Source organism: Crocodylus siamensis, chromosome 8 (genome assembly GCF_052110815.1).
Source record: "Crocodylus siamensis isolate JL-2025a chromosome 8, ASM5211081v1, whole genome shotgun sequence".
Lineage (NCBI taxonomy): Eukaryota > Metazoa > Chordata > Crocodylia > Crocodylidae > Crocodylus > Crocodylus siamensis.
In genome coordinates, this window is record NC_143402.1 from 21,662,114 (window position 1) to 21,679,738 (window position 17,625).

At 47.8% G+C, this 17,625-nt stretch overlaps 1 protein-coding gene across 5 annotated transcripts in view; it reads left to right on the top strand.

Annotated features, from left to right (window-relative positions):
• The window catches only part of STARD8 (StAR related lipid transfer domain containing 8), a 122,712-nt gene that overhangs the window by 23,066 nt on the left and 82,021 nt on the right, over window positions 1-17,625 (top strand). The window contains exons 1-2 of one of the 5 annotated variants that reach the window (XM_090061159.1): window positions 9,800-10,016; window positions 16,769-16,802. The exons of 1 other annotated variant lie outside the window; for it this stretch is intronic. In XM_090061159.1, coding sequence (XP_089917285.1) covers window positions 9,969-10,016; window positions 16,769-16,802 — 82 coding nt within the window. In that variant the 5' untranslated portion in view covers window positions 9,800-9,968. Of the gene's footprint in view, window positions 1-9,799; window positions 10,017-16,768; window positions 16,803-17,625 lie in introns of those variants that run through there. 3 more of the 5 variants (XM_090061156.1, XM_090061162.1, XM_090061167.1) reach the window with 3 other exon arrangements.

Genomic DNA, 17,625 nt, shown 5'->3' on the forward strand with positions numbered 1-17,625 from the left:
TTGAACTTGCTCAGTGAGGGATGCATTTTCCTTTGGAGTGTTTGGTTTCCACTTGCAGAAGTCTTGGTGCCCTGGGGCATGTATGTGGCTCGGGCGGTCCATGCCTCCCTGTGCTGAACAGCACTTGAAAAAGCATGCTGCGGAGAGCCGCATGGCGTCAGCAGCTGCACTTGACTTGAGCAAGTCGAAATCTGTACAAGAGCAACTGCAGCTTTTGGGTTCTTGACAGCATTTGCATGATGGTCTTGGCCAATATAGGGCAACATGATAGCAACAATGCTTCGTTTTCTTATTTAAAGCTTAAAAATACTCTGGGTAGCTGTTGTTCCAAAAAGATTGGATTTAGCACCAGATGTCTGGAGAGGGGCTGGGAAGCTCTTTTAATGATGTACCAGATCATTAATGTTTGCCGCTGCTGTCCCAGCCAGGGGCTCCACGGGTCTTGCCCCTCAGTCGAGTTCTACAACACTTTCTGCTCCTCTAGGCTGGAGCTGTCACGGGAGCAGTTTTTGGTGCATGTCTTCATCTGACATATATTTCTTTCTCCCTGCTGCCATTTTCAGCTGTCCAGCACAAAGGGCTGTTTTGTAGAGTGGTGGCAGAATAAAGAACTAGGTTATTTACTGAATGAATTAAATGTGACCTATTGATAAGGGTCAAAGTATTTTCCCTTGTTCTTATCACAGTAAAAGTACATTATTAAAAAAATAAAAGTATTAAGAGATTGCGCATCATCCTTCAAAGCAGGAATGCTAACTACCTTAGTGGAAATAACTCCCCCTTCAGTGGTAAATGGCTTTTCTTCTTGTTCTCCCCCTCCAGTGTAGTTGTTTTGGACCATAACCTCCTAGAATCAGTTGCTGTCTATGATGGAGTTGTCAAGGCTGTCCCCCTACTGATCATCTTACAGTCTTTGTTTCAGTTCCTCCTCTTTTCGCAGAGTACTACTTCATGATGATCATTAGTTTAGCTAATTGCTTCCTGACGGACACTGGCCCTTTAAGGAGAGTACTGGAGAGTACTAGAGGCATTGCTCGGGTCCAGAGATATGGCTGTAGCTGTCCTTTTGCTATGCAGGAAAAAGCTGGTATGCAGTACATGAATCACTAAATGAGGTACACTCCAAGATATTACACATTTGTTAGAAATGAGTGTTTACTCTTATGATCAAAAGCAGCCAGTTTCGGATGGATAATGATTTGTTTAAAAGGTATCCTTGTTACTGGTTTACTTGCAATATGGTAGGTTGGTACCGGTAAGTGGCAGCAGCATGCCTGGGAAGTTTATTTTTAATTAAGAACTCTCTAAGAGAACAGTAATGGAGAGAAACATGGAGGAACCTGAAAATGGTACAGCTTGTTGGCCCCTGGCTTGGCAAATAACTCTGTACCTGCTCATGAAAGTTGGACATGAAACTCGCCATATTAAGCCTTTGTGGCTGAATGGTAAAGGCCTGTTGCAAACCCTTGCAGGTGCGAAAGCCACTCAGAAGTGGGAGGGGTTTGTGGCTATTTCCTGATAAAGAGGAAATTTACGGGGGAGTTGGATGAAAGTCGGAGGTGAAGGAAATTGAGTCATCTGTTCATTCCCTTGTTTGGGGTAAGAAGTCTCTCTCCTCTGGTTAACTCCCTTGACTGTGACATGCTGGATTGTGGCTAGGCATTTGCTCCAGAAGTCTGAACAAGCAGTGTATGGTTTGGAGAAAAGTTGGCATGTCATGGCTCCATCCTGTCAGCAGTTTCACATCTCTGCCAAGAATGATTGGGCGTGTTTGGTTCATTGGCTAGGTCTTCCACCTAGTTTGGCACTTAAAAAAAAAAAATAGAAACAGTGCAAGAATGAAAAAAAAGCAGTGTCTGTGGTTCATGGTACAGTTGTGGGGGGGGAGGGTAAAGCCTTAAGCGCATCTAAATGTGACTCTCCAGGGCATGGAGTCACCAGGCTGAGGTGTAACTGCTGTGATAGTCTCTGCACTCATGTGTCCTTGCTTGAGGACTCACTCATGTGCTATGCATCCCTGGATTTTGCGCCAAGTCCCTAATGATGTGTGGGTATGAAACCTCACCCATATTGTGGTTCTGTAGGGGAGGGAGAAGCTGAGACAATCGCTTTAAGATGCCAAGTATGTATTCTGCGTGGTTCCGTTCCGCTCTGGTACTGGGTCTCGAAGGACATGAGGTTTCACTGCTGCTGCACTTGAGTATTTCACCAAGCACTGTGCTTTGCGCCGATACTTTCATAACACTTATCAAGTTGTACTTGGATTTGGGGAGATGTTTATCAAGTTTCCCCTTTTGTCAAGTTGCAGGCAGCCCTGCGTGTCCCAAGCCAGCAGGAACAGAGAGCCTTTTCTGTGCTGCTTGCCAACCAAGGCACTTGGATTTGGGGAGATGATCTGCTTCTGAGGGAGGGAAGTTGCGTCTGAGAAGCCAGTTCCGCAATAGGTGGCTGAGTCAGTGTTTGGGATGTCAGGGCAATGCTGTGACGGTGGCAGCAGTGAGGAAGTTGGCTGGATCACTGCGTTGGGGTGAATATAGTCAGTCCAGGAACACTTGTGACGAGCAGGCTAAGCACATTGAATCACCTAGCTTTGCTGGGTTGCTGTGCTTGAGTTGCAGGAAGCAGATGTACGTGTCCTAATGAGCTTCACATGACATTTGTTCTTCTCTGTGTCCCCTGATGCCTTCCATACTGACCCCTACATACAACGGTATGAATTCAGAGCCCAGTTTCTGCCTTAACTCCATTGTAGAGGGGAGTTTATGTAGGTTTGGGCATGATCACGGCTCTCCTGTCCTGGGATTGCCAGTCTCTGGGACCTTCCAGCCAGCTCCTCTAAGAGCAGCACTTCCAACCAGTCTGGTGAAATCCCACCTGAAAGTGCCGTTTGTGCTGGTAGAATATGGGAAGCCAGGAAGGGAGGTAGGAGCTCTGAGCTGGTGGGAATGCTGGCTGCCTGCATCACCCATTCCTCTTAGCTGTGAGAGGCTTGTGTAAAATGAGCAGGTGTCTCAGTTAAGTTCCCAGCACACCAGTGTCTTTGTCACAGAAACAACTAGTGCAGCCTGCCTGCCTGCCTTGTTGGCAGCCTCATAGAAGAGACCAAGGAGGGTCTAGGAGTCTAGACCATGGAAGCTGAACTGTAGGAGCTGTCTGGAAAGGCAAAAGGACCAGGCATGAGTGAGAGGGAAAACTGGCATAGCTGCTGCCTACGCCACACCTGATAGAGAGCCAGACAACGCAGCACTCAGGCCCATGTGAAAACTATGCTATGCTACCCCTTCTCTCTGCCTTTCCTTGTGGCACATGCAGGCCTCAGGACTGTGTGTTTGGGGTAGGGAGGCTAGTGGGCAGGAGCGTGGGAGTGCGGGCCTGCAGGTGTGTGTTTTGTAATGTGTTTATGGGTTTTGTGGTATGAGTGAAGGTTTGTGATGAAGGGTGATTAGAAGGGGTGTGTGTGTATGTAGGTATTTTATGTATATATAAAGATGTATATTTTTTCAAAAAAGCCCCAAAACTCACAAGCCATGTCTTTTCCCCAATCTTCCCAATGTTCAGGGCACAGTGAAGGCCTGTAGCAGGCTTTGGCCTCAGGGATTTGATGTGGATGCAAGGCATGGGCATCTAGCATGGGAGGAGTTAAACACTGTTGCTGGAAAGGCATTTTCCCTACAAGGCCCAAGGGATGTCATTTCATGTAGGCATCAGGTTTTACACTTCTTCTCCCTCCCTCACTTCTCCCTCTGACCGCCAACCCAGTATCACACTCTCTACTTCTCTGCTTCCAATTCCTGAGCCTTTCAGCACCAGTGTATCAATTCAGCATTATTAAAATAAAAGCGTTACTGTTCCCTCTATGCTAATAGGCCACATGCTTGCTCCACAAGTAGCCACTCAGCCTGACCTCTGGGAAATGTCTCTGCATAGCAGAAAGTGGAAAATCACTGCATGTTAATGACTTGCTGGAACTGCCACCACTTCTGAGGAACAGTAAGTCCAATGTTCACACTCCTTCAGCCATCCCATGTTCACCAGCAGAACTTGGACTGGCCCTCAGGAAAGTACCAGTGGTGACAGCTGTCTGCCTTGAGAGTGAAGGACTGAGGCTGGATGGCTGCCAGCCTCTAATTGTTATTAATACCCTGCTTGAGTGCTCTTGGGCAATGGCAGTGATAATAATAGTCCATCAATGGGACAGGAATAGTGTGCTGGCAGCAGGCCTACTGGAAAGCAACTATGGATCCTCATGGCTGATGGAAAAATATTATGTTGTACCTGCCACCAAGAATACCCATACCCAATACTCAGTATCATGAGCAAAGCAGAAATGGGGTTGTTTACTTGCAGCACATTCAGTCATTAAGTGTCTCACTAATGTTTTAGACAGGGTGTAAATCCCTGGTAAACATGTGAGACCAAGGTGGAGTTTGAGCTGCGTAGAAACCTTTAGGATTATACAGTTTACAGTTTTCTTGGGAGTCTCCTGTTTAAGGTGGACTCTTGACTTCACATAAGCCCTTAAGGTGTCCATGGAATACAAATAATAGGAATCACCCATGTCATATCATCCCGATAACTATAGTGATAGCAAGTGCAAGAGATGAGTGAGACAAAGGGTTCTTCATGTGCTGACGTCATTTACTGTCTACTACTGGGAAGCAGCACTTGCCAGCCTCAGCTGCACAACCAGTTTTATTTCTGTGCTTTCAGTGGACCACGCATTTGAGGCCCATTGTAGAAGAGGTGTCGCACTGTTTGGCTGAATTTTGTACTATTATTCTGCATGAGGCTTTGGGATCACCTGCTTTTTTAATTGTTTGGGGTGACCTTAGTTGCCCAGATAAAGGTGCCTCAGCACTATATAGAAGTTCAGATAGGCAGTTTTCTCTGAAGTCCTTTAGTTACTGAGTATTGAAAATGAGATAGCTTCTTTTTACTTGCACCAAACTTTGGGGTAGGAGCACAAAAGGGAATTAAACCACTTATGAAATGAGCAAAAGCTAAAGGGCTAGACTTTAATGCTTCTGAAGCTACACCAATCTCTCCCTTCCATGAGGGAGATTTCTGACCTCCAGTGGGGAGCAGGGCAGTTGTCTTTTATTCCCTGGTGCTTCACAGCTGCATCTTGGTTACCTGGCTGACATTTTGCAGGCATTAACAGGAAAACCAACGTTAATTAACACCCTACCAGAACTTGCCATCTCAGGGCAGTGCAGCCATTAACCAATTAACCCTAACTAAAAGAGGGACAAGGCCCAGAGGAAAATAGGTCAGGAGCTGGGACAAGATTGTTTAGACAGGTTCTCAAGGAAGAATGGTCCCTGTGGAAATTTTGGCTGAAACCCCGCAACCCAAGGAAAAGATATTATGCATGGACATGCTGTCTGTGGTAGAGACCCTCGTGGAGAGTAGGCGCTCCATAAGGATGCATCTGTCCCCTGGCTTCCAACCCTCAGTTTTGCCCGTCAGCTCTGCCCAGGCAGCTGACCTGCGGCAGCCTCTGTTATTCCAGCCTTTAGCTCCAGCCTTGCTGCTGCTCCCCCATGTTCTGCGACATCCCCTGCTGCTGATACTCTGTGGTAAATGGCTAACAAGGGGAAATTTTGTGAGGTTGTTCTAAAGCTAAAACAGCTGTTAATTTTGTGTGTGTGCAGAACTTCATGAGCCAAAGGGCAGGGTGAAAGTGGTGGTATCCACTGGCTCAGACCACAAGAGATTCACCTGTCAGTTGTAAATTCCGGTGGACAGCACAGAATGAGCCTGGAGAGAGATTTTTGACATAAGCTTCCCAAACTGTCTCTTCCTTCAGTGAAATATCCTTGAGGCAGTGCGGGAAGAATCCATAGGCTTTTTTGGTTTTGGCTTTTTTTAACCTGCCTCTGGATGTAACACACGTTAGTGAACCTTGAATGAAGAGAAGAAGAGTGCAAGTGTCAGGGGTTGCTGCATTGGGCAAAGGAAGCCTGCCTCCCTGGGACCAAAAAGTCTTCTCAGCTATAAAAATCTGATGCAAGAAAACAAGACAGAATGGTCAGAGCTATTGCTTGAGGTTTTTTTTTATGTGGCACACCCCTTGCTGAACTGGGAGCAGCAAACCAGGGAACACCACAGGGGGCATGGACCAGTGCCAGCACTGGTAGCAGCCCCAAAAGGAGAGCTGAAGAGTCCTGGGAATTGGCAAGGGGATGATGGAGGGGCAGCAGCTGGGACGGATGCCTGACAGTGACATGCTCTGCATGTTTGTTAGGGGAAGAATGTTCAGTGCGGCAGGGCAGCAGGCCAGAACATTATGTCTTTCCAGAGGAGGCCCTTGTCCACTGTACATTCAGGAGCCAGTGTTCCTCGGGCGCATCTAGGCAGACAGTGATGGGAAAGGGGACATAGAAGGGTGCAGCCTAGGGACCTGGGTGGTGCAAAGGGATCTGGGCCATCATATTCTTGAAGGGCTGTCCTCCGTCCAGCTGGCAGCCACTCCATCAGCTTTGTACCTGGCTCGCTTCTCCCCAGCGGGCTTTTTGCTGTCAAGTTCCAGGACATTTCTGACCTGCTGCTTCTGTTTGTGTTGGTTGGCAGGGCCTTGATCCTAACTGCGTGCAAACAGGGCCAAATGAGCTTATGAGTGGAGGATGAGCTTGTTTGTAGGTCTGTGCAAAGCAGCTAGTATTTGCTTCCGATTCAGCCAATTTGGGGGACAGTGATTCGATTAGGTGATTCAAGTTACTGTCCCAAATCAGATTTGGCTGAATCTGATTTGGAGATTCGCTGCCCCGCCTGGCCCCAGCTCCCTGCTCTTAAAAAAAAAAAAAAAAAAAAAAAAGCAAAAAAAGCCTGGCACTCACCAGCTCCTGCCAGGCAGGAGGGTGATCCCCGCTGTCCTGTGCTGCGTGGGTGGGGGGCTCTGCCATGAGCCCTCAGAAGCCCCAATGGCTGCTGCAGCAGCCAGTGAGTTTCAGGGCTTTTTTTTTAAAGAACCAGGAGCTGGGGTGGGGCTGGGCTGGGCAAGGCAGGGTGGTGGGGAGGTGGGTTGGGAGAGTGGGCAGGGGTCGGGGGGCTAATGGCAGAGCCCCCCATGCAGCACGGGGCAGTGGGGATCGCTCTCCTGCCTGACAGCACCTGGTGAGTGGGGGGCTCTTTTTTGTAAAGAGCAGGTGGTGCTGGGAGAGTGGGTGGGGGTCAGGGGGTGCTCACGGGGACTGGGGGAGCAGGCAGGGAATGGGGCCCCCATGGTCCCCTCCCCCACCCCCTACTTACTAGCATGGAGTCTGAGTCCAGCTCCAGCTCCAGCTCCCAGCGGCAGCCAGTGAGGACTGCCCAAATCTTTGAAGCTCTCTGAATTTTTTCAAATCGATTTGGAGTGCTTCAAATCAATTCAGACCTCTTTATTAGTTTCCTGATTTGATTCGGCGATTCGGTCGCTGAATTGGGCCAAATATCTTCCAAATCAAATCAGCATCCGACGCTTCGCACAGCCCTACTTGTTTGTTATCTTACAGTTTGTATTCTGTGAGCCCGGAGTGTGTTGCTAAAGATGTTCAAACCTTACAAATGGATGCGTAACAGGGAAGAGACTGTTCTTTTGTCTTCACATGGAAGAGACCCAAGCTCCTCTTGTAAGATTGGGCCTGGGTCCACGGCCTTCCAGGCTAATGGGGCTGGGTGTTTCTGGGGAGAGCCTGCAGAGACGCAGGTAGGCTGGGACCTCACCTTGTATTTGAGTGACCACCTGGGGTTGACTGTCAGGTTTGGGCATGGTTGACTTCCCATTGTCCATTGTGGGGCCATTAAGGGGCCTGCAGAGGGGGAGAAGGGACTGGCGAAAATCCTGGAGCAGTCTCTCCTCTTTATCTGCCATAAAAAGAAATGCAAAATTTGACTCCCTTCAGAACAAATAAGGAACATGCTGCTTGACTCCAGAGTGGACTCTGGGACCCAGTAAGGCTTTTCTACCTAAAACTTGTACCCCCCCGCATGGTGCTGAGAAGAGCTCCTTTGCACCTCAGCATGTCCCCATGTTCAGTCTGCGTGGCCCGTGCAGTCTGTAGTCTCTGTGTGGCTTCTGCCAACACAGGCCAATTAGTGCAGAGCAGGAGGGTGGGTTTTATTAGTTTCTTTGCTACTTTTCTTGGCATTCCTCTTGTCCCTTCAGCCTGAGCAGTGATTTCATGGTCGCTATGGTACCCAAGGTAGTTGCAGTTTCAGTGCCACTCGCACAGACAAAGCAAATGGAAATCTAAAGAGAGCCAAGGAAAGGGAGGAGAAAGTTGCTCTTGGAGCATTTGGTAGCAGATTCCTCATCAGATCCTGTCGGGATTTGGGGGTGGGCTGGGGGACTCTGCCATAGATTCCCATAACATTGTGACATTAGCAGGTCTTCTAAGTCACCTACCGTGTTTCCCCGAAAATAAGACACTGTCTTATATTTATTTTTCCTCAAGAAGACACACTATGGCTTATTTTCAGGGGATGTCTTATTTTTATTAAGTATAGTACAACAATCTACATTTATTCAAATACAATTAAGTCGTCTTCTTCTGGAACGTAGGTAGGTAGGTGCCGCCTGTGGCTAGGGAGCGCAGGCGGGGCCGGGGGCGGGGCCTCGGCCGGGCGGTCCAGCTCCACGGACAGGCGCCGCACGCGCTCCCACAGCATGGCCACGCGCGGCCGCGGTCAAAGTCGGGACGCGGACCTCGCACCGGGCCGGCTGTCACGATGGGGCAAATGAGAAGGGCTGCCCGTCTTATTTACCGCTTCGCGCCGGTACGCTTAGCCACGCCTATCACTATGTCTTATTTTCGGGGTATGGCTTATATTGCGCAAATACGTAGAAATCCTGCTACGGCTTATTTTATGGGTATGTCTTATTTTTGGGGAAACACGGTAGTAGTCAACAGCACCCCATGGTGTTTGAAGAGTTTTCAGCTGCTGTAGGCAGCTTCCACTGGGGTTTTCAGATGTATAACGCATCTTGTTCCTGTAGAGAGCTGGGTAGGCAGCTCATAGCCAATAGTATGGGTCCCGATCCTGCTCTTGAGTTCTGGGTGGACACATGGGCCTGCCCATATGCAGTTTATCTTGAGCTCTGGGCCCCATTCTTTAGATCTGATATTTCTTTTTACAGGTGGGTCTGCTGTTTGCCAAGTGACTTGTGGAAATGTGGCTTGGCCAATTGGGCAGCTCACAGTCTGTTCACAGGAGATGACAGCTGCATAGATCTCCTGGTTGTAGTTTGAGCTGCAATTAATGTCAATGTTTTTGCTTCTCAGGTATGGGTTGCTCTGGAAAAAATGTATTCCTGAACAGCCCAGTTCCTTCACACCCTCCCTGAACCTGGCAGTGGCTGAGTCTCTTTACGGGGTCTGGGGTCAGGAGCAAAGAAGATCTGGGGATGAAACTGTTAATGGAGAGCCCTGTTTATTCCTTATTGGGGAACATATTGTGCTGCATTCCCTGCCCCGGTACTAATAAGCTGGAAAGGGGGGATGGAGAGTGAAAATCTAAACCAGCTGGAGTTGGGATTTCTGATGCCCTATGTGTGCTTTTGCCACTGAAGCTCTTTGCTTCTTGTGCTGCGTTGTTCCCCGTTTCCCTTTGCACATGCTCTGGCCAACAGGAATGTGAAATACTGAATGATGTAATGAAGACAAGGAGGAGAACCTGTGTCTTTTTCAATGTCGGGTTTCAGTTGGCATCTGGGCCAGCTTCCCTGCTCCTAGCCAGAGGAATAACGGCAGAGGGTTTGAATCCTCTGTCCCGCCTCCTAGGCATTGCTCCCTCCTCCTTTCCCTCCCTCTTTCTCTATACCACTGCAGCTTCTCCTAGCTGAGTGTCTGTCCAACAGCTCTGCACTGTAAAGAACCACTTGTAGATCAGCTGAGGAGGGGCTCCCCCCCCCGGGCCCAGGGGGAGGGGCTCCCCGTGATAGCTACCAGTGTGGAGGGCATTAGGCCACACGTTTCACCCTCCCCATCATGCCATTATGGGATTTTTTCTTCTCTTGTTTCTGCAGACAATCAAAGGTAAGAAACTGTCCATTTGAATCTTGTGCAGGCTTTCTGAGTCCTAGTTAATTTCCAGGAACAGGGGATGATGGGATGGGACAGGATGGGAAGCGGTGTTGCTGGGAGTATGAGAGTGTGGGTATTGGTGCTGGCATTCATTTGAGCCACGCGTTTCCAGTGCATCTGTGTCCATGTGCACACAAACGCATTTGGGTTAAATGCAAATAGAGTACACACAGACGCATGCATGGGTGCTCTAGGAGGACGTTATACACATTATTAGTGCATATGCTGTTAGCCAGATTTTCAAACTGTCCAATGCTCAGCAGCTACCGAGAGAAATGTAAGAGAGGCTGGAGATTGAGCACTGTTGAAAATCATATGTGTAGGTGCAGGCATCCACTACACACTCTCTCTTGCATGTGTGAGTTCATGCCTAATAGGTACACACTTTGTGGCTATAGGCAGGGACTTGGGTTTATACATGCATACAGATGCAGGCTGGTTCAGTGTTTAAAATTCAGTAATTGAGAAGCCATACACACGTGCTGCCAACATGTAAATGAGACTGCCCTTGAGTCTTTGCTATTGGTGGGTCTGGGCCGTGTAGGACGTGGCATGGTGCTGTGTTTGGGGTTCATCCCCCTCTAGGCCCCTTCCTGATCTGGTGACTGTTACTTGGAATGATCCCATCTCTGCTGTCTCTGTTCTCCACAGATTAGTCTCTGCTTTCTTTTTTTAATTAAAAAAATGAAACAGAAAATTCCTTGACTTATTTTTGGAGGAAATCTCCCCTTCACCCTTCCTCTTATTTTGGATATTAGCTATTTAAAAAATCTCTCCCCTCTCTCACATTGGCTGCAGTCACTCACAGCCTTGGTAGGATGATCCCAGCTAAACATATTCTTCATGGGCAGACACAGGCATATACATGTTCACATAAATGGGTATAAATGCTTGAGAGCCCTTTGCTATAGGTAAGCCCAGGCTGTGGGCTTGGAACTGGTAAAGACACAGTGTACAGGTTCTGCTCTGTGTTCAGCCTTGCCCCTTCGCAGACCTCATGTATGTCTGAATTCGCCTCTATGGTTTACACAATGCAATTTACTATCATTTTGTTTTTCTTCTCTGCCCTGCTCCCCCCACCCCAGTACATTGGGTTCACAGTAAAGAACAGAGGTGGGTGGCACTGAAATGTTTGTGGGCTTATGCCATCTATGTCACAACAGTTATAGCCAAATTATGGTGTTAGTTATAGTGTCATAAATCTGTAAAACTGCATGTAGAATGATAATAGAAGAACAGAAGCCAGAGGCCCTTCATTTTTAATTTCCTGGGCCAACTGTTTGTACAGCATCAGCTAGTTTTGGTTTGGGCTTAATCCTTCATCTATGGTTTTGATAATATACCACTCTGTCTTTCTAAATATGCTGTTTTGATTTTAGATATATAGTACACTATTTCATCATGTGCAATAGAATGTCGTATGTGTATGTGTGATTGTGGGGACATGGGATATGAAGGTTTCGGGGATTTCAGACTGATAGGGAGTATGCTAAAATCCTTTCTGACCAGTACCTAATATGGGGCTAGAATGGTCGATGGACAGTGGTAAAAAGAGTGAATATGCTACTATCACCACCAAATGGCAATGCAGATTTCAGAAATGTTTAAAAATAGTATTTGTAAAGTTCATTAATGATGTTTAGCAAGTGTCCAATTATTTCTGTTTTCAAAGTACTTTGCAAAAGCTCATTAATCTTCATTGTACCCCATAGAGTAACAAAGGTACAAACCAGTAAAGTGATTTTTCTTATGACCACACAATGGATCAGGATCAGAGCTGACCACTAGCCTCCAGGATTTCACAGGCTTTGGGTTATATTCAGAGCAGCAGGTATACATGTCTCCCTGGGCATCAAAGCAGGAAAAAGAACATGGGCTGGCTTCTCAAGGGGACCCATAAAGAGTGAAGCTTTGGTGAAAGTGAGACTCGAGGAAGTTCTTCAGATAAAACCATTGGGTTCTATTCAGTCTTCAGAGGCTTTGCTCATGGGTGGAGGGGGAATTTGCTCTGGCAAGTTCTTTTATATTCTTTTCTGGACAAGGTGCCATAGGAGTTAGTCTTAGTTTAAATTAAGCATATGTAGAGTAATCCCTGCCTCTGGAACTGCAAGGTGAATAGCAGGAGGTGGAACACCTGAGAGAGGGAATTTGTGTAGGACACAGCCACCAGCACCCCAATACTTAGGCTGCACTTTAGATTGACTTGTCTTCATCTAGGCTAAGTACGGACAGTCAAAAAGCCTGAAGCTGAATTGATCCAGTCTTTGCAGGTTAGTCTAAACTGGGATTTGCAGTCCAAAAATCACAACAGCAGGATTCTGCAGGTATGCTCATCACTTCCTCTTCTTGCTTCCAGGTGCCTCTGCTATTTATAGTCCAGTGTTGCAGCCAGCAGTAAGTTTGAGCAGGGGAGGGGGAGTTTTAACTCCCCTCCTTTACCCCAGACCCCAGCTGGGGTTTGCCTGGGTGGGGGAGCCCCTGTCCTGTAGACTGGGCTTTATCCCCAGCTGGGCTTGCCTCCTCAGCCAGCCCTTATTGCTCCAGCCAGGGAGCAGAGGGGCAAGGCCAGCCCTGTTCTTAGGAGTAGACAGCACAGCACAGCCCAGGGCTGCAAAGCATGCTGGGATGCTGGGGGACTGATTTAACTTGAACCAGGAAGGACTTTGGGACAGAAGTTTCCTAATCTGGTTTGACCCAGATCAGCTAAGTCTGCTACTACATTTAACTACATCTTAAACCAGTCTCAGCCATTTTGAAACTGGTTCATGTGCACTGAGTTTCTGTTCTGTTACAGGTTTAAGCCAGTTTCTGATCACTTAAACTGATTTATGTGTAACTTCTGTCCCTAGCCCTAGTGTTAAGTGAATCCCTTTGATTGAAGGCAATGCTTTTGGAGTTCATGCTTTCTTGGTAATCTAGCGCTTGAGACTTGTGTTGGGTCTGGGAAGAGGGCCAGGGTTGCCTGAATCTCCTCACTTTAGGAAGGGCTCCCTGTTTGAAATGGCAAGTTCCTTAACCCCACATTTAGGGCCTTTTCGTGCCCCTTGTACTTGTTTTCACAATATCTGGCATTCTCTAATCGTAACATTGCCCAAGTGTGAGGTTGCACAGGGCAACCTGCAGAAAAATCTCATTTGTACTGTTTCTTCCCTGCTCTTTATGTTTTTAGAAGGAGGCTCACAGCCCCCCATGCTGCCTTCTTTCTCCCATACCCAGGTTAATCCTTTCCCTGCTCTGCAACATTAATCAGACTCAATTTGTTGTAAGCTTGAATCTACAAATGCTGAGAACTCCCTAAACCTCCATAACCTGTGCTTGTCCAGGAGATGGCCACAGGGGAAGGAGCTCATTCCAGGGCAGCTCTTGTGCTGTACCAGAGCTGAGGGTAGAAATGGGCAACACAGTCCTGGGAACTGCTGTACTTCCAGGAAGTAGAAGGGACAGAGGACACCACCTCTCTCTGTTTTTCCAACAGCAGACTGAGGGGCTGGAATAGGGACTGCGGTGTCCTGGTTTTGTCTTGTACTCCCTGTGTTTATGTTTCACATAACAAGTGACAGAAGAATTTCTAGAAATCCCTCAAAATCGACCAAACACTCTGGGTTCCAAGAATGTGGTTTAACTTCTTGAGGTTGAGAGACAGTCAGAGCCTGTGGGAGGATTGCAGGGGAAGAGGCAGGAGGGAAAAACAGGGTGCAATGGAAAGAGGGGAAGGGTCCTCCAGAAGTTGAAACAGGGTAGGGCTTATCAGGCAAGGGACTTTTTTTCCCCTCTTTCCATGGCTGTATGCTGTTAAACCAGCTATGTGTACCTGTACCAGTACCTTACCAGAGCTGGCTGTGCACCAAAGGAGGTCTAAGCAATTATAGGGTTGCAGAGTATGTACAAAGTTCAGCTGATGCTTGCCAAACATGGATCTGTTGGGGTGGTAGCACTTATAGTGACTAGCCAGCCATTTTCAGCCCAGCTTTTCTCTTTTTCCCATCTACAACCATTGGGAAGCATGTGAGAAAGTTGAGCAGAAATGAAATGGTTAAGTACCTCTTCCTGTGTGCTGTCCCCAAGCCCCAGACAGGAAAAAGGGTCCCTGCCGGCTTGTGGGAAAGTCAGATTCACTGCAATGCAACATTCCTGACATTATCCCTGGGGCCCTGAGAGCACATCTGGAGCGATTTGGTCTGGGCCTCATACTGGGTTGGAATAGGGGGTGTCTCTGAGTCTATCCAGAGGCATTTAAGGGGCTGGAGGAAGTTTGGGGCTTGGGTACGTCCCAGATTTCACCTTCCAAGGCAGTGGAGTGGGTGGTCTTTGGGCATACTCGTTCCCCTCTGATACCCCCAGGCAGTGCCCAGGGGTTCCCCTTCCCCGTTTCTATGGCACCAGGGGCAGTGCCACACAATCTTGTGCCACCTCTTTTGCTCTGATGAGATTTGGCTATGTTTTATTTATTCCCGCGCAAAGTCTTCAGTAGTGAAAGTCCCTGTACTCTTTGTGTGAGTGCCAGAGGCCTCAGCCCAGCTCTCTGGGATGTGGGAAAGCAGTGCTCAGCCCTCGCTCACACTGCAGCCCACTCATCAAAGGGCTGCTGCGTTTATAACAAAGCCGAGAGAACGGAATGTAGGCAAAGCCTGTCCAATAGTCAAGCCGAGCAGGGAGGCCGGGCTGTTTTTAACTTCCCTTCTCTATTATTTTCTTTTCTCCTTGGCACTCTCTGTCTGGAGCTGGCGTTATGTGCTCCATCCTGAGCCTGCTAATGCAATTAAAACGTGGACATCTCCACACCAACTCCCACTTTTACTGCTGCATGGACAGCAGGAGACGTGGCTGGGGAGAAACCTCTATCATAGTATGTGCCTAGCTGTGTTCAGGACGTTATATAGCCCCTGCTTAAAGCCTGGTCGATCTCTAGGTTAGACTTGATTTAAGGCAGCCTGCCAGGCTTGTATTGAGCCAGGTTCATGGCCACCTTAAAGTGATTGGAAGAAGGAAGGTGTGCACGGAGAACATGGCTCCCAGAAACTGTTTCATTCTAGCATGGCAGGCTTACGGCACTGATCAACAAGCATTTTCCCTGAATGTGCCTTATGAGATGAGTTGCACGTTATGCATGTGATGATTGTAAGCCCTCACATTGGATTGGAGCTTGACATGGGATTTCAAGGTGCAAAGGTTCCTGCATGTTCTGCAAGCCGTGCTTTGGGGGACAGTTTCTCCCCAGGTATCCAGAGGTGAATGGCATTTCACACATCTACCTCCCCCCTCCCATTCCTTCATGCTAAATCTGTGGGTTGGTTTCTAGTTCACCACCACTGTTTGCCTTCTATCCTGATGCGTGTGCTGTAGTCTGTACTGGACCAGGACTTCTTGCAGTGGGGCGTTGGGATTTGGAGCCATCCAGCATCCACCGCAGAGTTAGAGCAGCTACCGTGGAATGGGGTGTTATGAGCACTACTGAAACAACTGACATGCATGAGGGACCAGGATAGGGGAACTACTTGAGGATCCAGGTAATGACAGAAAAATGGTATGGATTGTACAGGAATGTCTTTCAGCACAGGCCCCATGACTGCAGTGCCTTCTCAGGCCATTGGGCATCAGAAGCCCCCAGAAGAAGAAGGAAAGTCACATTGCAGTGTGCAGGAAAGAAACTGCCTTCAGGAGCTCTGGGGAGAATGGGAGCATAGAAAGTATGACTCACAGGTGGCACCCAGTGGCCAGAAAGACTCAAAGCAAATGGGATCCTCCTTAGTTAAGATCCATAAACCATATTCTTCCTGTTTCACTTCACTCCCCTGCTCTTGATCTGACAGTGTTTGTCTGTTTCGCTCACTTAGAAGTGACTAACTTATGGCTGGAAAAAGCCACAAGGGCAACAAGGGTCAGCTTTCCAAATCAGCCCCTCCAGCCATTCCCTTTTGTTGTATGTTCCCTCGCCTGCTCTCAGTTTCATCTATCACTTGGTCCAGCTGCTTTTCCAGTGGGTTTCTATAAAGTGATAGAAGCACACTGATGAAAACTTAGCAGGGAAGTCTCACTGTCACTTTAATGTCATTCCTTTCCCTTTAAGATGACAAGTGCACCTTGCAGTTCTTACAAATTTGGAGCTATGCTTGGCCCTGACAAACCCACCAATGCTTGAGCAATTGCCCATCATTGTACAAAAACCTCTTCTTGCTCCCTTCTGTTGGTGTTGTTGACTTGAGAGGAGGGTCAGCAATTCCTCCCCAGTGCCCCTCCTATAACTTTGCAAGTGTTGAACATCCCTATTGTTCATAACTCTATAGAGCAGGGAGGGGAGGTGGCTGCTGGGCTTGGGGCCTTGGATCTCCTCCTGCTCTTCTAATTTTCAGTTTATTGTTGTTTTAGCCTGCAGAAGTTGTTCTGCTTTTTGCAGAATGTTGCCTTCTGCCAATTGTTCTTCTCCTTTACATGTTGACATCTCCTGGCTGCATTAAAATGTGGGCTAGATAAGGAAACCCTATAGCATCTCCTTTAGGACCTTTTCCCAAGCTTGCTTCCCCCAGATCCACTCACTTCTATATCACACAGATTAGAGTGACAAACAATTCTTCTATTAAGCAGGGGTTTTCAATTGGTCTTGTAGGACAGATGCAGAAATTTTAGGAGTTCTTGACTAGGGGAATTGAATTAATGAGATTGTATACTGATTTCTCTTCTGATTGGGTTGTTTTTTTCTCTTACAGTGCTCCATATCACTTACAGAGAACAAAGATGTAGGTAAGTGGAGACAGCATCTTCTGTCCTCATCTGCAGACCATACTCAGTGCTGCCTCCAACTCCATTAGGGCAGTGGATGAGGCAATCACATCTGAAGGTTCTTTTAGAAAGGTGACTTGTCATCCCAAGCACCAACCCCTTTGAGGTGCTAGAAAACCCATGAGCCTCCTTGCCCCACACTCATATGTTAGGTTGCACTCATCTACTCCCACCTGCTGAGTTCTTGGGCCTGGTACCCACCTTAAGATAGATAATCTTGGCCATTTGCTTTAATCCGATGAAATCTCCACCACTTTGCCTGAGGGGAAATCCTGATTTTTTAATTGTAGTAATGGAGAAGTGGCCTCTCTCTTGCTGGAAACTGCTCTTAAACAACTAGCTCTTGCCTGATCTGCAACTGTCTTTTACTTTTCGCTTCCCTCCTTTGTGACTGTGATTGGTTGGGAACTACAAAGTAATGAAACTGATTTTTCTTAAAGGAGACCAAAGTTTTCAATTTGGGTGCCCCAGCATTGCCTGACTAAAGAACTCACATCAGCCTCCTGTCTACAAGCACCTACCTTAATTTCCCAGGTGCTGGACTGTGGGGATGGAGAATATTGGATCTGAAGGTTGCTGGGGTAGACTAGTGGCAGTCTGGGTTGTAATCATTCTCTGCAGCAAGAGAATTCCAAGGATAATGCCAGCTTCCACACACCCTCCTGGCCTTCTGACATCCTTATGTGAGGTCAAGTTTTAGCAGTCCTGGAAGTAGTTAAGGGAGCCCTGGGGCATTCTTAAGCCACATTCACGTCTCCTGTCTTAAAACAGAAAAGGTCAGGAG